Below are 20,347 nucleotides of genomic sequence, written 5' to 3'. Positions count from 1 at the left end.
AGTCCTTTTCCATCACATCAACCTGTCATACACATACAATTTTTCAGTCACATCATCTCCAATTTCAACCAAAATCCAAACTTTACGCTGAACTAAACACAACCTTATGCGTGTATTGATTGTTTGATTATGGCAGGTAAGTACTACCATTAGTCTGCAATACTAAGGTTAATTTTTTTAATTTAAATGAATTACTCACTCAGTATTTAAATATATGACAGTGATGACTTCATTCAGGGTGTGTTTAGTTCACGCCAAAATTGAAAATTTGATTGAAATTGGAACGATGTGATGGAAAAGTTGGAAGTTTGTGTGTGTTGGAAAGTTTTGATGTGATGGAAAAGTTGGAAGTTTGAAGAAAAAGTTGGGAACTAAACCAGGCCTCGGTCACTTTTTGAAACTTTAGCTATCAATAGCTCTAAAATTTTTTGTTTGAAAACATAAAAATCAAACAATATTGTAATTTGTTTAGATATATTATCATTATATTCTAATAAAAATAGTGGTTAAAATTGCACACCAACAATTTTATCTTTTTCTCTACAACTGAAAAAGGGTGTCGTCCTCATTCCTCGCCTCCCCTTCTTTCTTCTAAAATACACTTCTCCATCGTAAAAACCGATTTCTAAAAAAAAACCAATCAACCCACTTTATCCAAAAAAATTTCACTAAAATAAATAAAGAAACCGGTGTAATACATGGATCTATAACTATAGTTGGTCAAAAGGTCCGCAACTCGACAGTTTGACCCACTACACGGAGATTTGGTTTAGCCCAACCCGACCATTGGGCTGTGTCCGGGCCTCTTCCTCGGCACAACGTGCCGGCACGGACCAATGATCAGCACAACCGCCGCCCGACATCTCCTGTTCCTGCAGGCCGTAGCCCGTCAGCGGTCGACCCAAAGAGATGAGTGATGCAAAATAGACTTATTCCAAGGACGAGCACGGTGGGTTGGTCGTGCCACTATAACTAGCATATTTAAATACAAAGGTGCGAGTCTATGACATTCTTTAGCCTCTGCCATCAGACATGGAATGAAGTTAACCATGCTGCAGAGACATGGGAACTGCAGGAAAGTTTTCAGCTTACCTCAGTCTGCAAGGCAAGAACATCTTATCAACAGCTGCTAATCTTTGCTTCCATTCGATTAAATTCCTACCTTGCAAATGTCAGCAATCCGATTACCACCATTATTACCAAACCGATAAAAAAAAAGAAAACACGAACGATTCGTTCGAGCTAGCGAGCGAGTGATCATGCCGCCGGAGGAGCGAACGACGACGGCGCCGCCGCCGCCGCCGGCGAGCGGCCGACGCGCGAGGTGGCGCGTCGCGGAGCACACCCGCGCCAGCTGCACCACCGTGGTGGCGAACACGCTCTGCACGCTCCTCCTCGTCCTCCTCCTCGTCGCCGGCGTCGTCCTCTTCGTCGTCTGGCTCAGCCTCCGCCCGCACCGCCCGCGCTTCGCCGTCGTCTCCTTCACCGTCGTCTCGCCGCCGGCCACCGGCGGCGGCGGGCACCAGAAGGTCGCCTTCAACGTCTCCGACCGCAACCCGAACCGCCACATCGGCATCCACTACGACGCGACGCGCGCCGCCGTGCTCTACGGCGGCGACGACGTCGGCGCCGCCGCCGTGCTCGTCGCCACCGGCCCGGCGTTCGCCGACGGCTGGTACCAGCCGAACAAGACGACGACGTTCATCGCCGGCGTGCTGGACGTCGTCGGCCCGAGGCCCGCCGCCGATGCGGCGTGGCCGGCGTTCGCCGCGGGCCTCCGCGCGGGGCGCCTGCCGCTGCGGCTGCGGCTCACCACGGCCATCCGGTTCCGGCTCACCACCGGCTTCGGCGCCGTCGGGTTCCAGTCCGGCCGCCGGAGGATGCACGTCGACTGCCACATCGTCGTCGACTCCGGCGGCAACCTGCTGCCGGAGTCCGTCGGCGCCGCCTGCGAGAGATACTTCTCGTGATGATGATCACACATTCGATCAACGGACAAAACATGATCAGTTCTTGATTTTTCTTGTCCATTGATTTCCCTTTGCTTTGTGCAAAAGGAGAAAAAGAAATACGAATGACTTACATTGTGAAACGAAGGGAGTAGAAAAAAAAACTGTTATGTAAGAAGAAAAATTCAGCCGTAAATAGTAAAATTGAAGAGTATTGTACATGGTAGATGTAATGCATGATGTTCTATTTGATTGATTTTTAAAGCATTTTATTTGGTCTTCTTGTTTAGTTTAGTTTGTACTTTGTAGTAGTACCTCTGTTTAAAATAAAATTACAGTGGCCTAAGTAGCACCTCGAGATTCTGAATTTAAATGTTCATAGGAGCGAATTTTATTGGAGTACTATTCGCTGCAAACTTTGACCACTTTCGATCCTTCCTTTTGAAATAGAAATAAATGCTTAAATGGATAGTATTATTATTAAGAGTGAATTTCGTATAAGTATAAATATTTTATCAAAATTATCGATTTACTATGATTTTGTCTAGATATTTTAGAGAACTAGAACACAGTAGGGTATGACTTTATTATAAAGATGTGTTGCTTGTAAAATGCAAACAGACTGTACTTGTTAATCTCGTGACATGGCATCGGACTAATGCTACATGGGCCAAGCCCAAGGTTCTGGTGTAAACATTCGGCCTGTGTTCTGGTGTTTGTGGCAAGCCCAAGGCCCAAACTAATGCTACATGGGCCATGCCAAAGTTGTCTGTACTACGTATAAATTTGCAAAGTATATTATAGGGTGTGTTTAGTTCGTGCCAAAATTTAAAGTTTGATTAAAATTGGAATGATGTGACGGAAAAGTTGGAAGTTTGTGTGTGTAGAAAAGTTTTGATGTGATGAAAAAGTTAGAAGTTTGAAGAAAAAAATTGGAAACTAAACCAAACCAGGCCATAACCTAGAGAGAGAATCCCTTATATGCCACTACAATTTGACCAGTTCCCTTATATGCCACTCAAAATTGGCTTCTCCCTTATATGCCACTAGTTCAAGTTTTTCTACCTTTTAAGCCACTCCCACCACTATAGTGTTACTTGACTGTTAGTCAAAGGATAGTTTTTTTCGTAAATGACCAATATGCCCTCTCAACTAAAAAATGTGTAAACTTCAAAAAATCATAACTAATTTATTTTAAATCCTTTTTGAGTGAACAAAGTTTTGTCAGAACCAGTGAAAAATACTCTTTATATTAAAAATATTGTTGGAAAACTGCATGTTTCATGCTTACGTTAAAAATTTATTTGTGATGGTAATAGCTAAAATTGCATGTGATGCAGAAAAAAATCAATTTTCATATGTTGTATCTAGTAGCCATATTAGTACTAAAATACCTATTATTGGTTGTATACTAATTATTAAGGGCAAATGCATCTTTTTACAATAAAGTTAACGGTCAACTGACGGTGGACTGACGGCAATGACATAAAAGGGAGGAGAAACTTGAAACGGTAGCACAAAAGGGAGAAGCCAATTTGAAGTGGCATATAAGGGAGCCAGTTAATTTAGAGTGGCATATAAGGGATTCTCTCTAAGCTAGAAGCTCTTTTCATGTTCTTGCAGACTGTTGGCAAGCAGATGGACAGGTGTTTTTTGTTGATTTCAGGCGACATCATGAGTGAAAAATCAAATGGTAAGATTGGATCATATTTGCTCGAGGCATGTTGGAGAAAGAAGGCATGCATTGTTGCATGCTTTTTAGGGCCACCAATGTTGGATTCGATCCTAACATGACAAGGAATCTATCACTGGGACAAGCATATGCATTTGCCTCCAGGCTTTCTGATTCATCACGTGCCATTCCAGATTTTTCAATACATCATCAAGCCAAAGCAAGAAACTTTTAGGCTTCTTTGGATTGTAACCAAAACTCAACCATACTAAATAATTGTCCTTGCCATATATATATATATATATATATATATATATATATATATATATATATATATATATATATATATATATATATATATATATATATATATATATATATATATATATATATATATATAATGAGATACTATACTACACGTAGGGTGTAGTATAGCTATAGCACAACCCACCCACCTTCCCGCCCCCCCCCCCCCCCCCCCGCCCACCACGCACACACCCCTGCCCCCCTCAATTCCAGTAATTGTTTTACTAATGGCACTATCAAATACTACCGTAAGTAATTGTTTTACTGATAGCAGTGTACAAATCATCGTATACATATATATTGTTGTTCCACATTGTAACTAACCACTGATCAATTTTCCCCTTTTTTTGGATCTACAGAGGAAGGAGGCGGCGTATCCCAGTCGTCCAAGGCGGCAGCGCCCTCCGCGTCCTCCGGCCGCCGCCACCGTCGCCGCGATGTAGAGCCTCCTCGTCCCCACTGCCGTGGCCCCGGCCGTCACCCCGAGGCGGGGGCGCGTCTCGTTCTCCTTCCGCGCGTCCGTCGCGGCGGCACCGACGGCGGGGTGTGACGTACGCTACGATCGATGGGGGACGGGGATGGAGGCGGCCACCGTGCCGGAGGAGCTGCGCTGCAAGCGTTCCGACGGCAAGAAGTGGCGATGCTTTCCCATCTGCTGTAAACTCGTTCTCAACTACTCAAGATCCCAGCCGGAAAGGAGCGCGGCGACGAGCAGCTGTAGCACCCCCTTACCCAGTCGTCGGCTCGTCGCAGCCCCACACGGTGGCCAGGGAGAAAGAAGAGTCTTCGTCGGTGGAGCGGCACGGCACCAATCTCGTCTTGTGGGCGACGACCAGGGACTAGACGCCGGCGGCATCAGCATGCAGGCGCGGCAAGGGGGAGGAGGAGGAGTAAAGTGCTCAGCCGACCATGTAGGCTCTACCCCACTACTGGCTATCCATCTATCGTCTCCTCCTATCCCTTTCTTCATGGCATTTGCAGGATCCAACATCGAGACACATCCGATTGCTGCATCATAGTTGCGTACGCATGGTGAGCACATCTCAAGAACCCAAACTTTCTATGGTTCGTGTACCGTCTTACTAAAGTATTCTCCAATAAGACGAGCGTGGAGATGGTGGACGTCTCGTCGGCGGTGTACGACGGCGCCGGCGTTCGATCTGGACCTAATGGCGAGTCGTGCGGGATGTTCTGCGGCCGCCGGTAATGCCATGGAGCAGCTGCAGTGGGACCGCTAAGCTCATTTATCCTCTCACCCCTAATTAAATTAGTTTCTTAATTTACCATGCTTAAATTCAATGCGTTTTTCTTTTCCTTTTTGATATTTAATTCCATGTGTTCTTGATTTAGAACGTTCCAGAGATCATCCTTTCAGGCAAGAAATGCAATGCTAAGCTGGGTGATATGACAAAACCTATATAGTTTAGACATCTCAAAATAGTTATGTCAAATTTCTTTTCCATGTGTCATAAAGCATTTGTTGATATACATACATGACTTTGTCATAAAGCATTTGTTGATATACATACATGACATTAATTCTTGTAGTCTTGCTCCCAATCTCAACTTAATCAAGATGATGATCATTCATGAATCACAATTTTTGTAGATATATATGATCAACACCCTTCTTAATTACATCTTAACTTTTGTTGCATCATTTTCATCATGTATATAATCCAGTCAACTCATTTAGTCATGTGTTGAGAGCAGCAAGTCAGTTATTGTTTCTTGCTAGGTACAGTACTGACATATACGTTTAGTTATTGTTTCTTGCTAGGTACAGCACTGACATATACGTTTCCAACCCTTTTTGTGCAAGAAAAGTTTGTTTTGGTTTTGTCAATTTAAGCATACAAGTTTCTCCAACAAACACTGCACCTATGCATGCAAGATCAGACCGATGCCGGCTACGCGGCGGGAGACGAAGCCACCGGCGCAGGTGGCCGCGACGTGTTTGCGTCCACGGTGAGGCACGCCGTGGGCAGGTGCTCCACGCGTTCTCGATGGCGAAGCGTTTGATGACGACCAAGATCCCCGGTGTGTATGGCGCCGCCGGCAGCGCTCCACACGGAACTGTCGTTCGACCTCGGCCTGTGGCTCCCTGGTGGGGCGGCACGCCGTCGATGAACTCCGATGGATCTGTCACGATGTGCGGCGGCGGCAAGAGGGAGCCCGAGCTGCTGAATCTTTTTGTCTAAGCTAGCTAGCTAACATACTCAATTCTTATTTGTTTTCTTGTTATCATATACAATTTGTCATGATATCACCTTGATGTTGATTAATGATTATATTACGATGATTAGAATTTTTTTTGGCAAGATTAGTATGTTATATCGAGAACGTGATAATAGTAATTTATTTACTAAGAGAAATCTTGTGGCGATATCAATATATTAATATTAAAGTAATTTATTTACTGCGAGAAGTTACGAGAACCAATTGGGAGTAGTACTATATATGCTAAGTAATATATTTACTAAAAGAAGGGCGGAGAACAACATGAGAGTAATCTATTTACTAAGAGTAGGAAACAATTGAGAAGAGTTGAAAACAACCTATGAGTAATCTTTTTACTTGTTGTGCACTTTGTCACATATAAAGGCTTAGTAATTATTTTACTGGATCTTTATTTAGAAAAGGTGCGGGGATGAGCATATTAACCCCTCCTCCCCGAATAGTAATTTTATTACTTATAGTGTTCTATGTCTCATAAAATGGCTTAGTAATCAATTTGCTGAACGTGTATTTTGAAAAGGTGCAGGATGGGTACACCATCCAATTCGTATGCATAGTAATTAGTTTACTTACAGTGTATTATGTCACGTATAAAGGTTTAGTAATCATTTTACTTGACGTTTATTTTGAAAAGGTGCGGGAGTGGGAAGTGCGGTTGGGCTTGAAACTATTGGGGTGAAGGTGGGGGGGGGGGGGTTGGGGGTTAGGGGGAGGGAAGGGGGTGATGTAAGGAGAGTAGTTTAGTTATAGCGCACTCTGTGTGCGGTTTAGTATATATATGTATATATATATATATGTGTGTGTGTGTGTGTGTGTGTGTGTGTGTGTGTGTGGATGCGCTAAACCGCACCCAGGGTGCGTTATAATTAAACTACTCCCCTCACAAACCCCACCCACCCTCCCCCCTACCCGCCACCTCACCCCCCCCCCCCCCTCCAAAGTGATTTTAAAAATATATGTTTATATCTAAAATTAAAATAAAATGTTTTATCCAAATGTTATATATATATATAGTGGTTTTACAGTCCTTGAATCACAGCCCTACTTGGCACAACTTTATGAGCTAAGATATTCCTAGCTCTAGAAATCTATGTATCTGGATTCATGATTACATTGTAACATTTGGATAAAACATTTTATTTTAATTTTAGATATAAACATATATTTTTAAAATCACTTTAGTTTAACTTACAAATTTCAAATCTAGTGAGGATCTACGATCTCGAGTTGTGCCCAATAGGGCATAAATATGTCTGTGCGACTGTGCCTCTCCTGGTACCTCTCAAGGACTGTATAATTCCTTAAGAATTTATCATCCACTAGCAAAGGTGCCCGTGCGTTGCAACGGGAAGTGTACAGAACAAAAAAATTGAGAAAAAGTTAAAAAAAATTTACATTATGTAATTAATTAAAATAAGCAAAGGTGCCCGTGCGTTGCAACAGGAAGTGTACAGAAAAAAATTGAGAAAAAGTTAAAGAAAACTTTACATTATGTAATTAATTAAAATATTTGGTATTTTTAAATAGGTAGGTGTATAATTAAATCAATTTACAAGTAAAGCAAGTGTGAAAAATAAAATGACATGGTTAAATTTAATTTTATTAAATTTTCCATGATTAGTTACGCTCTTTGGAATTTTATTGGAATTATCAGAGCTTAATTGCTAATTTTTAATAATAAAAAAGCATTTAACAATTATTTAATTGGGAAAAAAAATCAAAATCCTCCTTTCTATGATTGGGCCAAATATAGAAAAGTTTATATTCCCTCCCTTTTATCCTATGTGTCTGGCCTGTTTTCTTCTCCATTGAAGTCCATTTTACGTCCTCCATTCCGTGGCCCAATAGGCCGGCGGCCCGACGTGGGAGCAGCTGGAGCCGTCCGATCGAATGGACGGTCCAGATTAATCCTAACCTAAATAAATACACCCAAACCCTAACCCTAACCCTAGGATTCATTTCCCCCCTCCCCCTGCCCCTCCCCCTCTCCCGAGCGACGACGGCGGCGGCGCCCCCCTCCTTCCCCCAAGCGACTGCGGCGGCGCGGAGCAGCGACCGGCACCCCCAATCCCCTCTCTCAAAGCGACGGCGGCGGCGCCCCCCCTCCTCCTATCCCTCTCGGGTCGGCGGCGGCGGGTTGGTGGCGGCCACGGCGGATCCGAGGGTAGGGGCGGCGTCGGCGGCGGCTCCCTCCCGCGGCAGATCCGCCGGTGGTGACGGCGGCGGCGGCGGTAGCCGCGGGTGGATCTGGCCGTGGTGGCGGCGGCTGCTGGCGGATACGGCGGCTGCTGGCGGATACGGCGGCGGCGGCTCCCTTCTCCCCTCTCGCCTCCCTCCTGCCCCAGATCTGGCGGCGATGGCGGTGTCGGCGGCGTCGGCGGGTGGGTCCGTTGGCGGTGGCGGCGGCTCCCTCCTCCCCTCTCGCCTCCCTCCCGACCTAGATCCGGCAGCGATGGATCCGGCGGCGGGTGGTGGCGGCGTCGGCGGCGGCCGCGGATGGATCCCTCTCCCTCTCCCCGTCGGCCTCGACGGCGACAGCGCCTTCTCAACGGCGGCGACGACGGCGTCGGCTTCGTCCGAGGGTGGATCCGTTGGCGGTGGAGGCCACCGCGGGCGGATCCGGCATCGGCGCTCCCTCCGCCGCCTCTCTTCTCCCTCCAGCGGCGGCGGTGGCGTCGGCGGCCGCCGATTCTTTTTTTTTTTGCAATTTTTTTTCTTGGCTATTGCTAACCGAATCAGATTGTGTATGGACGAAAAACGGACGAAAATTAGATGTGACGACCGGAAAAATACAAATATTTATATTAGTTATAGATTTAGTTTGTAAAAGAAATTGCCGCTACCAAATTGTTTTTTAAAACAAAATTTTGGCAGTAATCCAAACAAATATATTTAACAAAATTTTGGCAATAACAAAGTTAACAATAGCAACAAAGAACCAATCAGACGCTTAGTTGGCTCATCTGAGAGACACAAAGCCCTCACATGCGCCTTGTTTGGACGCCTCGGCCTCTCACCAATGAGAGCCCTCTGCAAGGCTAAAAGAACATAGTGAAAACTGAAAAGTGTATCAACTCAGGAGCATGAATATGAGAGAGAGGAGGAATAGAGAGATGACAGCAGTTGCAGTCCGTCCATGTGAGGCTGCCCCAGGTTGGTTGATGGTGGTGCATGCTGAATACCATCAGATAAATGGTTTCAGCCTCATAACTGAATGATTGAATGCCATGACATGGCTAGGCTCTAGTCATTGTCATGCTGGCCCAAATGAAACATTGGCAGTTGTCCACAGACCTCTCCTCTATTTCTTCTTCTTTCTTTCTTTCTTTTTTTTTTGGGGGGGTTCATTTAGGACATCCCAAAATCCTCACTACCTTAATTGGTGTCCTATGTTGATATATTAAACAGCTAGCTTCGCTTCCTTTATTTATTATAGGCTAAGAGTTGAAATCATCGATAATGTGCTTATAGCAAGGTGGTAAGTAATTTGGTTGTGAGGCTACCAACTAGAGCTTGTACCCTGGTTTTCTGAAAAAGACCCCTTTGTTGCTTGTTATCCTAAACTACGTAATAAATAAAATAGCAATGGAGTTCTTGTAGAGATAAGAGCCGTCTTTCAGAACTTTTTCTTAGCCTTAAATGCAATGCCTTCAAGATGTTTCTTCCCTTGGGTCAAGTTTTTCTCCTTTTTTTTAATTTATATATAGGTTTTTCCGTTATAAGGAACAACACGGTTTTCGTCCCGATGATACCACATTGAGAAATATAATGCGCCCCCATGATCATGGTCCAAATCACAAAAAAAAAAAACCCCATTTGGAACACATGAATTTCATAGGAAAACGGTTTTATCCCCCACAAACCTGGAGAAGACGAATAGGGGAAATTTCCATTCTCCATTCAGATCTTGACAAGTGCATGCCAAAAATGAGAGCGGTTGTGTGGCGCCAAAACAGAATACAATGAGGAGAGATATGGAGATGGAATCTACAGTCAAGAACCAACACACAGTGAGGTGACTTGGGGAAGATTGCCGACAGATAGTCCACTGACAGCTGAGCTGTGTGATTACTCCCAATGTTAGTATATTGTACAATGTACATGCACTACGCAGTATATGCACTATGCAGTACTAGCATGCAGCTGCTAGTAGCTGTTCTCTATGATGACCTCACTCTCACACAACCCCAGAACTGTAGGCACATTGGTACCACACTCATCAGTACTCTCCCCTACTAGTAAACAAGTAGTACTGTCTCTTCATTGGGCCTCCAATGTAGCCACTACAGATTTTCTTCAGATTATGGTGTTGCTGAATTCTAGTAACAGCTTGTTCAGTTTGTAGGTCTCCCAGAAATCTGCATTCTTGGGGCTGTGAGGAGTAGAAATGTAGAATAACTTGTCAGGTTCACTGAAACTCTGAATCTTGAAGTTAGCAGATTTTGGTAAATTGTGTGTATATTGACCGGGGTTATCGGTTCTGACAAGGTTTCTTGAATTAAGGAAATTATATTAGGGTGTGTTTAGTTCACGTTAAAATTGGAAGTTCGGTTGAAATTGGAACGATGTGACGGAACAGTTAGAAGTTTGTGTGTGTAGGAAAGTTTTGATGTGATGGAAAAGTTAGAAGTTTGAAGAAAATGTTTGGAACTAAACTCGGACTTACAGTATAAGTGAAAAATGCAAGAATACTACTGATCCACATCGACAAAACATCCCTTCCAGGGATAAGTAAATTATGAAAAATAAAAAGATCATTGATGGCATGGTGCATCTCTGATCTTGGTAGAATGGTTAACCATAACTAACATGCATACATATGTAGTACTAACTCTACATATGAAAATAGTGGCATACTAGTTTGTAAGGTAGGGGTAAGATGACAATATCCTCAAAACTGTTGCCTGCCACAGAATACAGTAACTTTTTTTCACAGGCAATCTAGGCTGGATCAGACCAACATTGCAGTGTGACCACCTCTGCATTAGGATTTCAAGGTTGCTCCAGTGCCTATTTGTCTGTGTCCTCTCATGGCTTTGTGCTTTGGGCTTGGAGATAGATTGCCTAGAGGTAGTAAGTCTCAAATTTTACCCAAGATTTCTTACAGTGCTTCATGTGCTCTAGTTCCAGTTTTTTTCATATGGAATTGTACAGCCATGGTATTGTTTGCCGACTGTACTAACACCTTGTTGAGACACAGGACAGAAGATAGATAGTAGTGCAAATTTTTCTTCTCTTTTTTTTTTGTTGTACCCTTAAATCAATTGCAAATGCAAGCACTATTCCCATGTTATGGCAAGAAAATTCAGGCATTGTGTTTTCCTTTCTAGCACTTTGGCTCTCATTTTTCTTTTCAGGCTTTCAGCCAACAAAACAAAAGGAGAAGGAACAAATAGATTGCATGACTTGATTCTGCTAGTTATCTGCTAGCAAGACCATACTGTAATTCGTGTGCACAAATATTATAGAGAGAAAGTGGCAGGTTTAAACATGCATTATCCTCGTCAATCTAGGGAATCAATCCTCGATTACCCTTATCTAATCTCAACTTCCAACAGTAATATACTCATCTAGATACTCACCTTAACCATAGTTAAACCCCATCATGAGGTAAGCTTACATCACAATCACAATGGTTGCAGTTACCAAGGTACTATACTATATATATACTATATACTAGTAGCAATCACTCAAGTAGGAGTATTAAAATGCATATATACTTACCAAACTCTTTGCTGCTTCCTATGAGGAAGAATCCATGTGTAGACCAATCCTGGCATGGACCACCACCAACAGCTGCACTGCACTGCATCTGATCTAATAAGAGGCCAAATGCACATTTCTTGCTGCAGGGCATGACATTATTGCATACTTATCATCATGGGCAGTGAGCAATATTGTCTGAAGAGAAAGCAAAGCATATGCATTCATTCAGAGATTCATGCAGGCAGTCCCATGTGATGTGGGAGCCCCTACCTCATTGTTAGCAATTGCATATGCAGTGTAGTAGTAAGCTTCATTGTTGTCTGGATGACATCAGAACAGCTAAAAATCTCAGCCAGATCCACATAAAGATTGGTTCTTTTTTTCTTCCCCTCTCAAAGACAGTTAGACAGGTAAGGGAGATATATGGTCATGTAGATGAACATTGAAAGGAAATTTTGTTCACTGCATAAACCATTGTGCAATCAAGATGTTCATATGTACTTAAGATGGAGGGTTACACAGATACCAGCTAGAGAATTTCCTGTGTTCATGGTTGCATATATGATTAGCCAAAGGTTTTTCACAAGTTGCATCAACAGTGAAGCTTCTACAGCTACTGTTGCATTGCATCAACATTTGCATCAGCATCAGAGGAAGGGGAGGAACATGTGGTGGACATCATCTGATGGCAATGTCTCCTCCTGTATTCTGTTGGCTGGCCATGGCCAAGGCCAAGAACAACTGAATGGGCTCAATCAGGAGCAGAGCCTCTTGCAGGCTGCTGGTGAGTGTGTCACTCGCTTGTTGTTGTGCTGCCCTTCACTGTTGCTGGATCTCAACAAGTGTCCAATGGATGCTGCTGCTATGGCTGCTGCAAAATGAGTCCTTTCCTTTGGTGCTTGCAAGGACCATGGATTTCACTCATCCTTGATGATACTACTACTACTACATGACCACAGCAGAAGCAACAGATGATGCCACTGTGCAAAAAAGATTCCAGCTTTTATTAACTAACTATTGCTGCTCTGATGCAACCACATGCCCTTGCTGGATTCCTCTGTTGCAGGGAGGGATACCAAGAAAAGATACCAATCACTTGTGCTGAGCCAAGCTGCCATGGCATGGCATGACCATGGCATAAGTAATGGGCAAGTGGGGCCCTTTTGTGAGAAATATGTGATGTCATCTGCTTGCAGAGCTCTCTGAAATCTGAATGATACTCACTCTACTAGTGCATAGCTTATGGCTGGTTCCTATTGGACATCACAGGGACAAGCAGAGAGCTGACAATGTGGTCCTACCTGGATTGTGGTGAATATGTATGTGATCAGAGGCAAATTAACTTTGCAACCAACACACCATGAATTGCACTTCTTGTGCATACCATCATTGTTTTTACAGTGTCTTACTACTCCATAGTTACATACAAACTGACCAACTGATATGATAAATGATACTCCACACTAAAAGGTTCAGTATATGTGCAATATATAGTTTTAACATAGTGCTAGAGCACTGAACTGTTGCAGTAGATTTTATAGCATTCTATTGCACTATGATGTAGCTCTTGACCCAAACTAAATAGGTTCAAGGAACTTGTGAAAATAGTCAAAAAAGTTGTAGCTATGCAATAGTACCTTTTAGAACAGTACTTCTGCCTACTGCAGAGGAACTTTTCTTCAGTTTATAATTCTTTCATCAGTAGTGGTTGATGATCCTTTAGAGCCTAATGAAGAATGTTTAGGTTTCCATCTTACTAGCCACTAAGATACTGGCCATTTTGATGATGATCACATCATTAATGTGTGAGCAGACATTTTCATTCACATGTTGGATGTAGCCATGCAGAAACAGGCTGCATTTTTATGGTGCATCTGTTGTTGTATAGTACCTTTGTCTGCTTGTTGCTTCAGAGGTAGGTGTGGTCTACTGTTTCTTGTTTAATTAGAAAGATCATCAGAGTTTTCATTGAGTGTTAGGAATTTAGTATAGGATGGAATGAAAGGGATGTTATGTCAATCTAGCTGTTAGTACTAGTAGACGGAATAATCAGTAACAAGATAGATACTTTATATTGTTATCATCTACTATAGCTAGAATGCTGCTAAATCACTAGGCTACTGCAAGTTAGAGATCTCCATTGGCATCACATACCTAGCTTGAACAATTATGCTCCACTCAGCACAAGAGAACATGGCACATGCTTATTTCACTGGTGCCAATAGCAAATGTTCAACCTAGACCAATCACCAATGTTCACTAGCCCTAGTCACTACTACTAAAAGGTAGCACCTAGGACTTGTTTACATAGTAAAAATTATTGAAGCAAAATTACTTTTAGCAGGAATATAAAAGAGACCAAATGCTCCAAATAGAGCATGTGAAAAGATCAGTTGTTGAACACCCTGAAATAGAAATTCCTGAACTAAAGAATTAAACATTAAACAGTTAAATCCCTGATGTAATAAGGGGAAAATATGCACTGTGAGAGTGCCTCCTCACTGTAGACTTTTTTCATTTTACTCTAGAAAAATGCACTGTTTACTATTCCTACTCTGAACTTTTTTTCTAGTGTTCTTGTAGGCCTGGTCCTAAGGTTGTTATAGCCTGAATATCACAATGCCCTACTGAACCATGAAAAGCGGCATCCTCTAATGTGTCAAAAGACATGGAAGAGGAGAAAGAAACTATAGGGAAAAAAGGCAGAAACTATCTTAGGTGTCTTTGGAAGTTGTGTTTACTGCTAGTATTATTAGTAATTAACAAAGGTGTGACTGTGTGAGTAGCCTCCCATTCCCTGCATCTGACTGATAATAGGAGGAATCAACAAGTACTTACTCCCATGTTCACCATGATTGAAGCACATCTCCCAATTACAGATTACACACACACAGAGAACAACCACACTATCAGACAGAGAACATTGCCAGAGCCCTCTTGGGCCGGTGGTTAAGTGATAACATAATTGGATTAATTAAAAAGATCCGTTGGTGTCAAGGGCTCTGGCAAAAGATTAGACTGCAAGCACTGTCAGTATATCACAAGCATGTATTAGCTGATCAGCTCAAACTGCTTCACTGTTTGTATATTCTTCTCCGTTGGCTCAAACAGTAAACATCCATGAGCCATCCAATCAGGCAAATCACCAGCTAATTAATGCCTGGAGTAACACTGAACATTTCTTGCTAAGTGCCTAAATATTTTCCTTTTCTTTCTTTTTTCTTTGCTGCCAAAGGAATCAATGGTTCACCGGGCATATGAGAGTAGTCCACACAACATATATGCATATGGTGTGTACATGCATCTATGGCGAATGCATCCACAGTATCACTACTACACTGACTATTGAGTACTAACACAGTATATGTCCTTGATGACCTAGGATACATTTTTTTTAGGATACATAAACTAGAGAAGATGCAATGAACCTGAATTTGATGCTTGATGGTTTTTCAGGGTTTGCAGATGTACTAGCAGTTGTTCTGAACTTGAATATTTTCAGCTTTAAAGTAACAACATTAAAAATCTTATGGAAATGTTTAAGTTCATTGCACAGATCCAGTCATCTAGCGGTACTACTCACTCCGTTTAAAAATATAAACATTTGTAGGATTTAAGTTTTGTAGTATACAATATAAGTATTTTTAAGACATTGATTCTTACATACGAAAATCTAAGAATGTTCATCCAATTAGATACTTAGAAGAGGAATTCAAGCAATTTAAAAATTAAAATTCGACCACTAAAATAACCGAATGAAAATATGTCCCATTATTCCTAATCTTTGCTAGACAACTTAAGGGACAGGAGGAGTAGTAGAAAGGAACATAGTGAGTCCTAATGCTCCAGTAAATCACAGTAATAGTAACAGTAACCATGGTGGTACACTACCAAATTATAAAATAAGGGCCTAATCAGTGTAGTATACGCTGGTCTTAGGAGAGAGAGGGGCTGGAAAGACTAAGGAATGTGGCAGAGAAAAAAGTGAATGACACTGAGATGAGAGCTGAGTGATTGGGAAATGTGCTCTCTCTCAAACAACTTCTTTGATCTCATTTTTCATATGCGTTCTCTTTCTCTATAGAAGGTACAATAGCAGACTATAAGCCAGCTATAAATATATTTTAAAGAGATAAAGGAAGAGAAGAAGAGCAGCGGGCTACAGATCTATAGCCAGCTACAACATGGACTCCAAGACGTAATATGTGTGTGACATGTGGGACCAGATATTAATAATATAGTAAGCAACTATTATATGAATTGGCTATTGTATTGGCTATAGATGATTTAGAGCTAGTAGTGGCTATACTATTAAACTTACTCTCAACTGACTGTCACTCACATTCACATCACTCATCAGGCATCTTCTAGCTAGTGACCCAAGAAGAGGTTAACAGCTGCTAGACACGTTACAGACACTTTTGCAAATTGCAATAATCTAGACAACCCATCTCACACCCTTGATGGCCCATCGGACGGCCAGGATCAACCCAACCAAACCTTTACGCATATCTGTGGATGCAAAGCATGCGTGCTTGCATGTGATGTGTTTGAGAGGGTGAGCTGATTGGTGAGATCTGTACATGGAAAAGGCCATTGGTGTTGGCTTTACAAAAGCCAGGGCATAGTTTCGCTTTGGCTTTGTGCTTGGCTCGTGCACACTGCGTGATCACAGGCTTTTCTTTTTCTTTGCTTCTCTCTCGTGCGATTTGGGATTTGATGATGCGAGAGAGAAGGATCATAGATGCGTGTATAACTGAAAGGTGAGAGGGAGAAATGTCACAATGTCAGGATCGATGATGATGGTCATGGACTCATGGATGATGGGGCAGGGCACAGGTTGTTTGCCGAGGTCATCACTATCATGATGATGGTACTCGTCACTGTGGTATACTGTTCAGTTCATGTGGCTTACCCCCATATATTATTAGTAATTGTTATGATTTCCGGCAAATTTCATTTATTTGAAAAATAGCAGCGGAGCCACCTCTCATCTTAGGGCGTTAGACGACATGGCTTGACTCTGATGCGCGCGATTATATATTGGTTGTGAAAAATATCGGCACAAGATGCCTCTAAAATGAGATATATCTTATCATTATGCTTCACGTAGCTGTCGACTCTAGACTAATCCCTAGACGTGTTATGCTGAAAGCATATATATCCTCGATCATAATAATTAAGAATGAAATAACCCTTTTTTGGTTGGCCATTTCTTACGAGTTACGAAGACTTATTTAAAAAGCGGCATTATATAATCCTTATGTTCTTCTTCAATATATAATAATGTGGTGCGTGAAAACTCAAACACATTTGCAGGGCATACTCATAGGTTCTCACACACTACTAAACCGCAAATTATATACACCCTTATAGTTGACTTGATATGATCAAAAACAAGCCAGACTTGGCTATCAAAAGCATGTGCATGCAAAACCAAAAGCTTTATTCAAGGGTGTTCTTTTCCATGGATCGATGATTGTGACACCATTATTCCCTCCCTTGCAAAGTAGGAGTAGCAAACAACGGAAGATCGAGGGAAAAGGTGGCAACAAAGTGCCTATATATGTAGCTAACGTTGATGCATGCATGGGGAGGGCCACAGGGGAAAAAGGGTTTTTGAGCTCACATCACCACATGCTAAAGTAGGGTTTAGTTTGGGGTCCATGCATATGCAAATGCCAACTTATCCCGGTTTCCTCTCCTCCTTGTCTTGAGCTAAAGCCTTTAGGGGACCCCTTGGATATATAGTTGGACATAGCTTTGGGAGGTGAGAGAGAGGTACCTAGCTTATGTGATCACCAGATGAGACATGGTAATGTGGGGTGGCAGCTGTATAGTCGTTTTCTTATCTTTTTTTTTCTTCTCCATTCTTAACATAAAAGTAAGGTTATTGGATCCTATATGTGACAAGTGGGGTTTAACATTATCTCGATGACGTTCAGTGATCAAATGATTCACCTGTCAGGTATCCACATGTGGCGGTGTCTTAGACGTCCGTACGTATAGGCATCTAAAATGTATTGCTGGCTCACCCAAAAAAAATTATCTTCATGTTTTATCTTAATTTTGCTTTTGTATGGTTGTATAAGGGCTCAACCTTTTATCCATACCATTATTGTTAGTAATTTGATTCCATCTTTCTTAATGTACTAGTATGACACAAGGATTATGTATATATATGCCTTAAATGAATTAAATGTGTCTCCAACCGTCAAAGCATGCATGCACCATCACTCATGAATGAACATATTTTTTGCCATTGAAAGAAGATCAAAGCACCATCATATTTAGTACTATTTCAGTATACACATTCACTATACCGTTTGCTTAGGTGGGCAGGCTGCCAACAGCTTGGGATGGAATGGGGATCACTGAAACGAATGTTGGCTAGCTGCAGAGATCAGAGATGATCATCGCCCATTTGCAACATGGCGTGTTCATCCTGCAGAATGGATAGAAAGATCGAACTACTAACAATTTGTGATGAACAGTGCATCACTATCTCTCTCTCTCTCTCCATTGATACTGCTGATGGCGCCAAAGCATATGCAGATCTCTGTGTGGACCACGCCCACGGTTATGGCGCCAATGGACGGGGCGCGGGAAAAGTCTGGATCTTGGTCCGTTTGAATGGATAGGAGCACCGGGTCCATGCGTCCAGCCATGATTGGTTCTTGCGTTTGAATGAGTGGTCGGGTGGGGCCGGCAGTGTGGGTTCCCGCGGTTTTTTTCTCTCCCAAAAACCAACTTTGGTCCAAATCTCATGTAGGTGCAGGCGTGCAGCATATCGTGTGATTGATTGATTGATTATTGCTTCTTCCCTTGCAATTTGCAAGATGGTCTAATGTCATCCGTTTTGTATCTCTATGATATACTCAGGGACAGATGAAATATGAATATCCGGAGGCTCAAGCTCCCCTACCATCATCGTTGGATCCTATAGAAAGGGGAAGCGATGATGAGCCTCCCTTTTAAATTATTACTGAACCCGTCCTTGAATATATTGTATATTTCTTCCTCGCAAAAAAATATTTTATATTTCTAATATAATTTGTTTTTTTACATCCAGAGCAATAATCATACACGAGACATTTGTATCGGCTTTTTCATCGATTTACTTGACAGACGTACCTATACCAATTTAGTGGAGAAAAATACATACGTGCAATACTGTGAATGGGTAATTAACCGATTGATTATCAACAGAAACCGATAGAATTCGAACAAAGTTATTTACCAAAAAAAAAATGAAATTTTGATGTTATTAGTCGATTTGTTCTAACTTATCCAGTTTTTCAAATTGTTTTTTAAAAAAGTACTACTAATCTGTAAGATCAGAATGAAAGAGACCGACGATAGCAACTAGCTCCTCTGTCCCATATTAAGCTCATTTTTAGCTTTCTTCATATGTCCTAAAATAAATTAATTTTTAGAGTAATGGTTGCATTGAGTTTGTGAAAGTAGATAATAATTATATTGGGAATAGATACAATGACGAAATAGTTGTATTTGGATTTGATAAAGTAAGTATATTTTTTTATTATTATTATTATTTTGCTTTTTGTATTTTGGAACAAGATGTAGTACTACTCAGCAAGTCAGCAAGAAGAAAAGTTGACGAGACGACGACCGGATCGATCTCGGCTGCGTGTGCTGGCTGCTTTGGAAGCAAAGCATGGGCATGCACGTTGTCACGTGGACACTGGCCACCCTCCACGTGAGCACGCCACTGCCTTGTCCCTCTCTCTCTCTCTCTCTCTCTCTCTCTCACTCTCTCTCTCTTTTTCTTCTCTTTCTTTCCAATGAGCATGCGACACCTGTCTCCGTTTTCTAAGCTTTCGTTCTCAGCGTCTCTGTAGTTATATCCATCTCATCTGGAATGGATCAGATTATTGTTATACTGTACTGCTGCTGTGTTATCACTAATACTTTGTTTCTTTGTAGTGTTTGGTCTTTGTCTCTTCATGAAGCATGACAATAAGAGAGTCAGAGATTGCATACATGGTGTCTTCAGTTATATCTCTTTGTTGTATAGTGGTAGCAGTAAACTTTATTTTTCCGTTTTAAAATATAAGCACTTCTAATATTTAAAATATATATCAAAATACAAGTATCTCTATGGAATTATGTGTCCTATCAACCAATCATCATTTAATTTTCTTCCATATTACTCTAACCATCATCTTACCATAGGCATATTAGTTTTTTCCACTCAAACTTAACTTTTGTTAAAATCCATAAAATTGCTTATGTTTTGAATAATGATATAACTGGGCAAAACCATCAAATAAACCGTGAAAACTAAACCTAAAAATTTGTATGAATAAATCATCAAATATCCAGTTCAAACTCAACTTTATTTAGGAGTAAAAAAAGATAAATTTTGAGTGAATAGTACCATTGACACTATTAACTTGAAATTTGCCTCTCATTTTTTCTAACCCAAACAAAGTTAGGTTCAGACTTAATATTT

At 41.8% G+C, this 20,347-nt stretch overlaps 1 protein-coding gene and 1 long non-coding RNA gene across 2 annotated transcripts; both read left to right on the top strand.

Annotated features, from left to right (window-relative positions):
- The first annotated feature begins 40 nt into the window (after positions 1 to 40).
- On the top strand, positions 41 to 1,970 carry LOC127755798 (NDR1/HIN1-like protein 26). Its single transcript, XM_052281441.1, has one exon. The coding sequence runs from the start codon at positions 1,260 to 1,262 to the stop codon at positions 1,968 to 1,970; it is 711 nt and encodes a 236-aa protein (XP_052137401.1). The 5' UTR covers positions 41 to 1,259.
- Positions 1,971 to 4,257: 2,287 nt separating this feature from the next.
- Positions 4,258 to 6,128, top strand: LOC127755617 (uncharacterized). Its single transcript, XR_008013051.1, has 3 exons — positions 4,258 to 4,959; positions 5,030 to 5,130; positions 5,827 to 6,128. It is a non-coding gene; the product is annotated as an uncharacterized LOC127755617 (long non-coding RNA).
- The last annotated feature ends 14,219 nt before the right edge of the window (positions 6,129 to 20,347 follow it).

This window comes from Oryza glaberrima, chromosome 11 (genome assembly GCF_000147395.1).
Source record: "Oryza glaberrima chromosome 11, OglaRS2, whole genome shotgun sequence".
NCBI classification, from domain to species: Eukaryota; Viridiplantae; Streptophyta; class Magnoliopsida; order Poales; family Poaceae; genus Oryza; species Oryza glaberrima.
This window is presented reverse-complemented; position numbering and strand designations above follow the sequence as displayed.

Coding starts and splice junctions, on each gene's coding strand:
- LOC127755798 (XM_052281441.1), top strand. CDS start 1,260: ATGCCGCCGGAGGAGCGAACGACGACGGCGCCGCCGCCGCCGCCGGCG.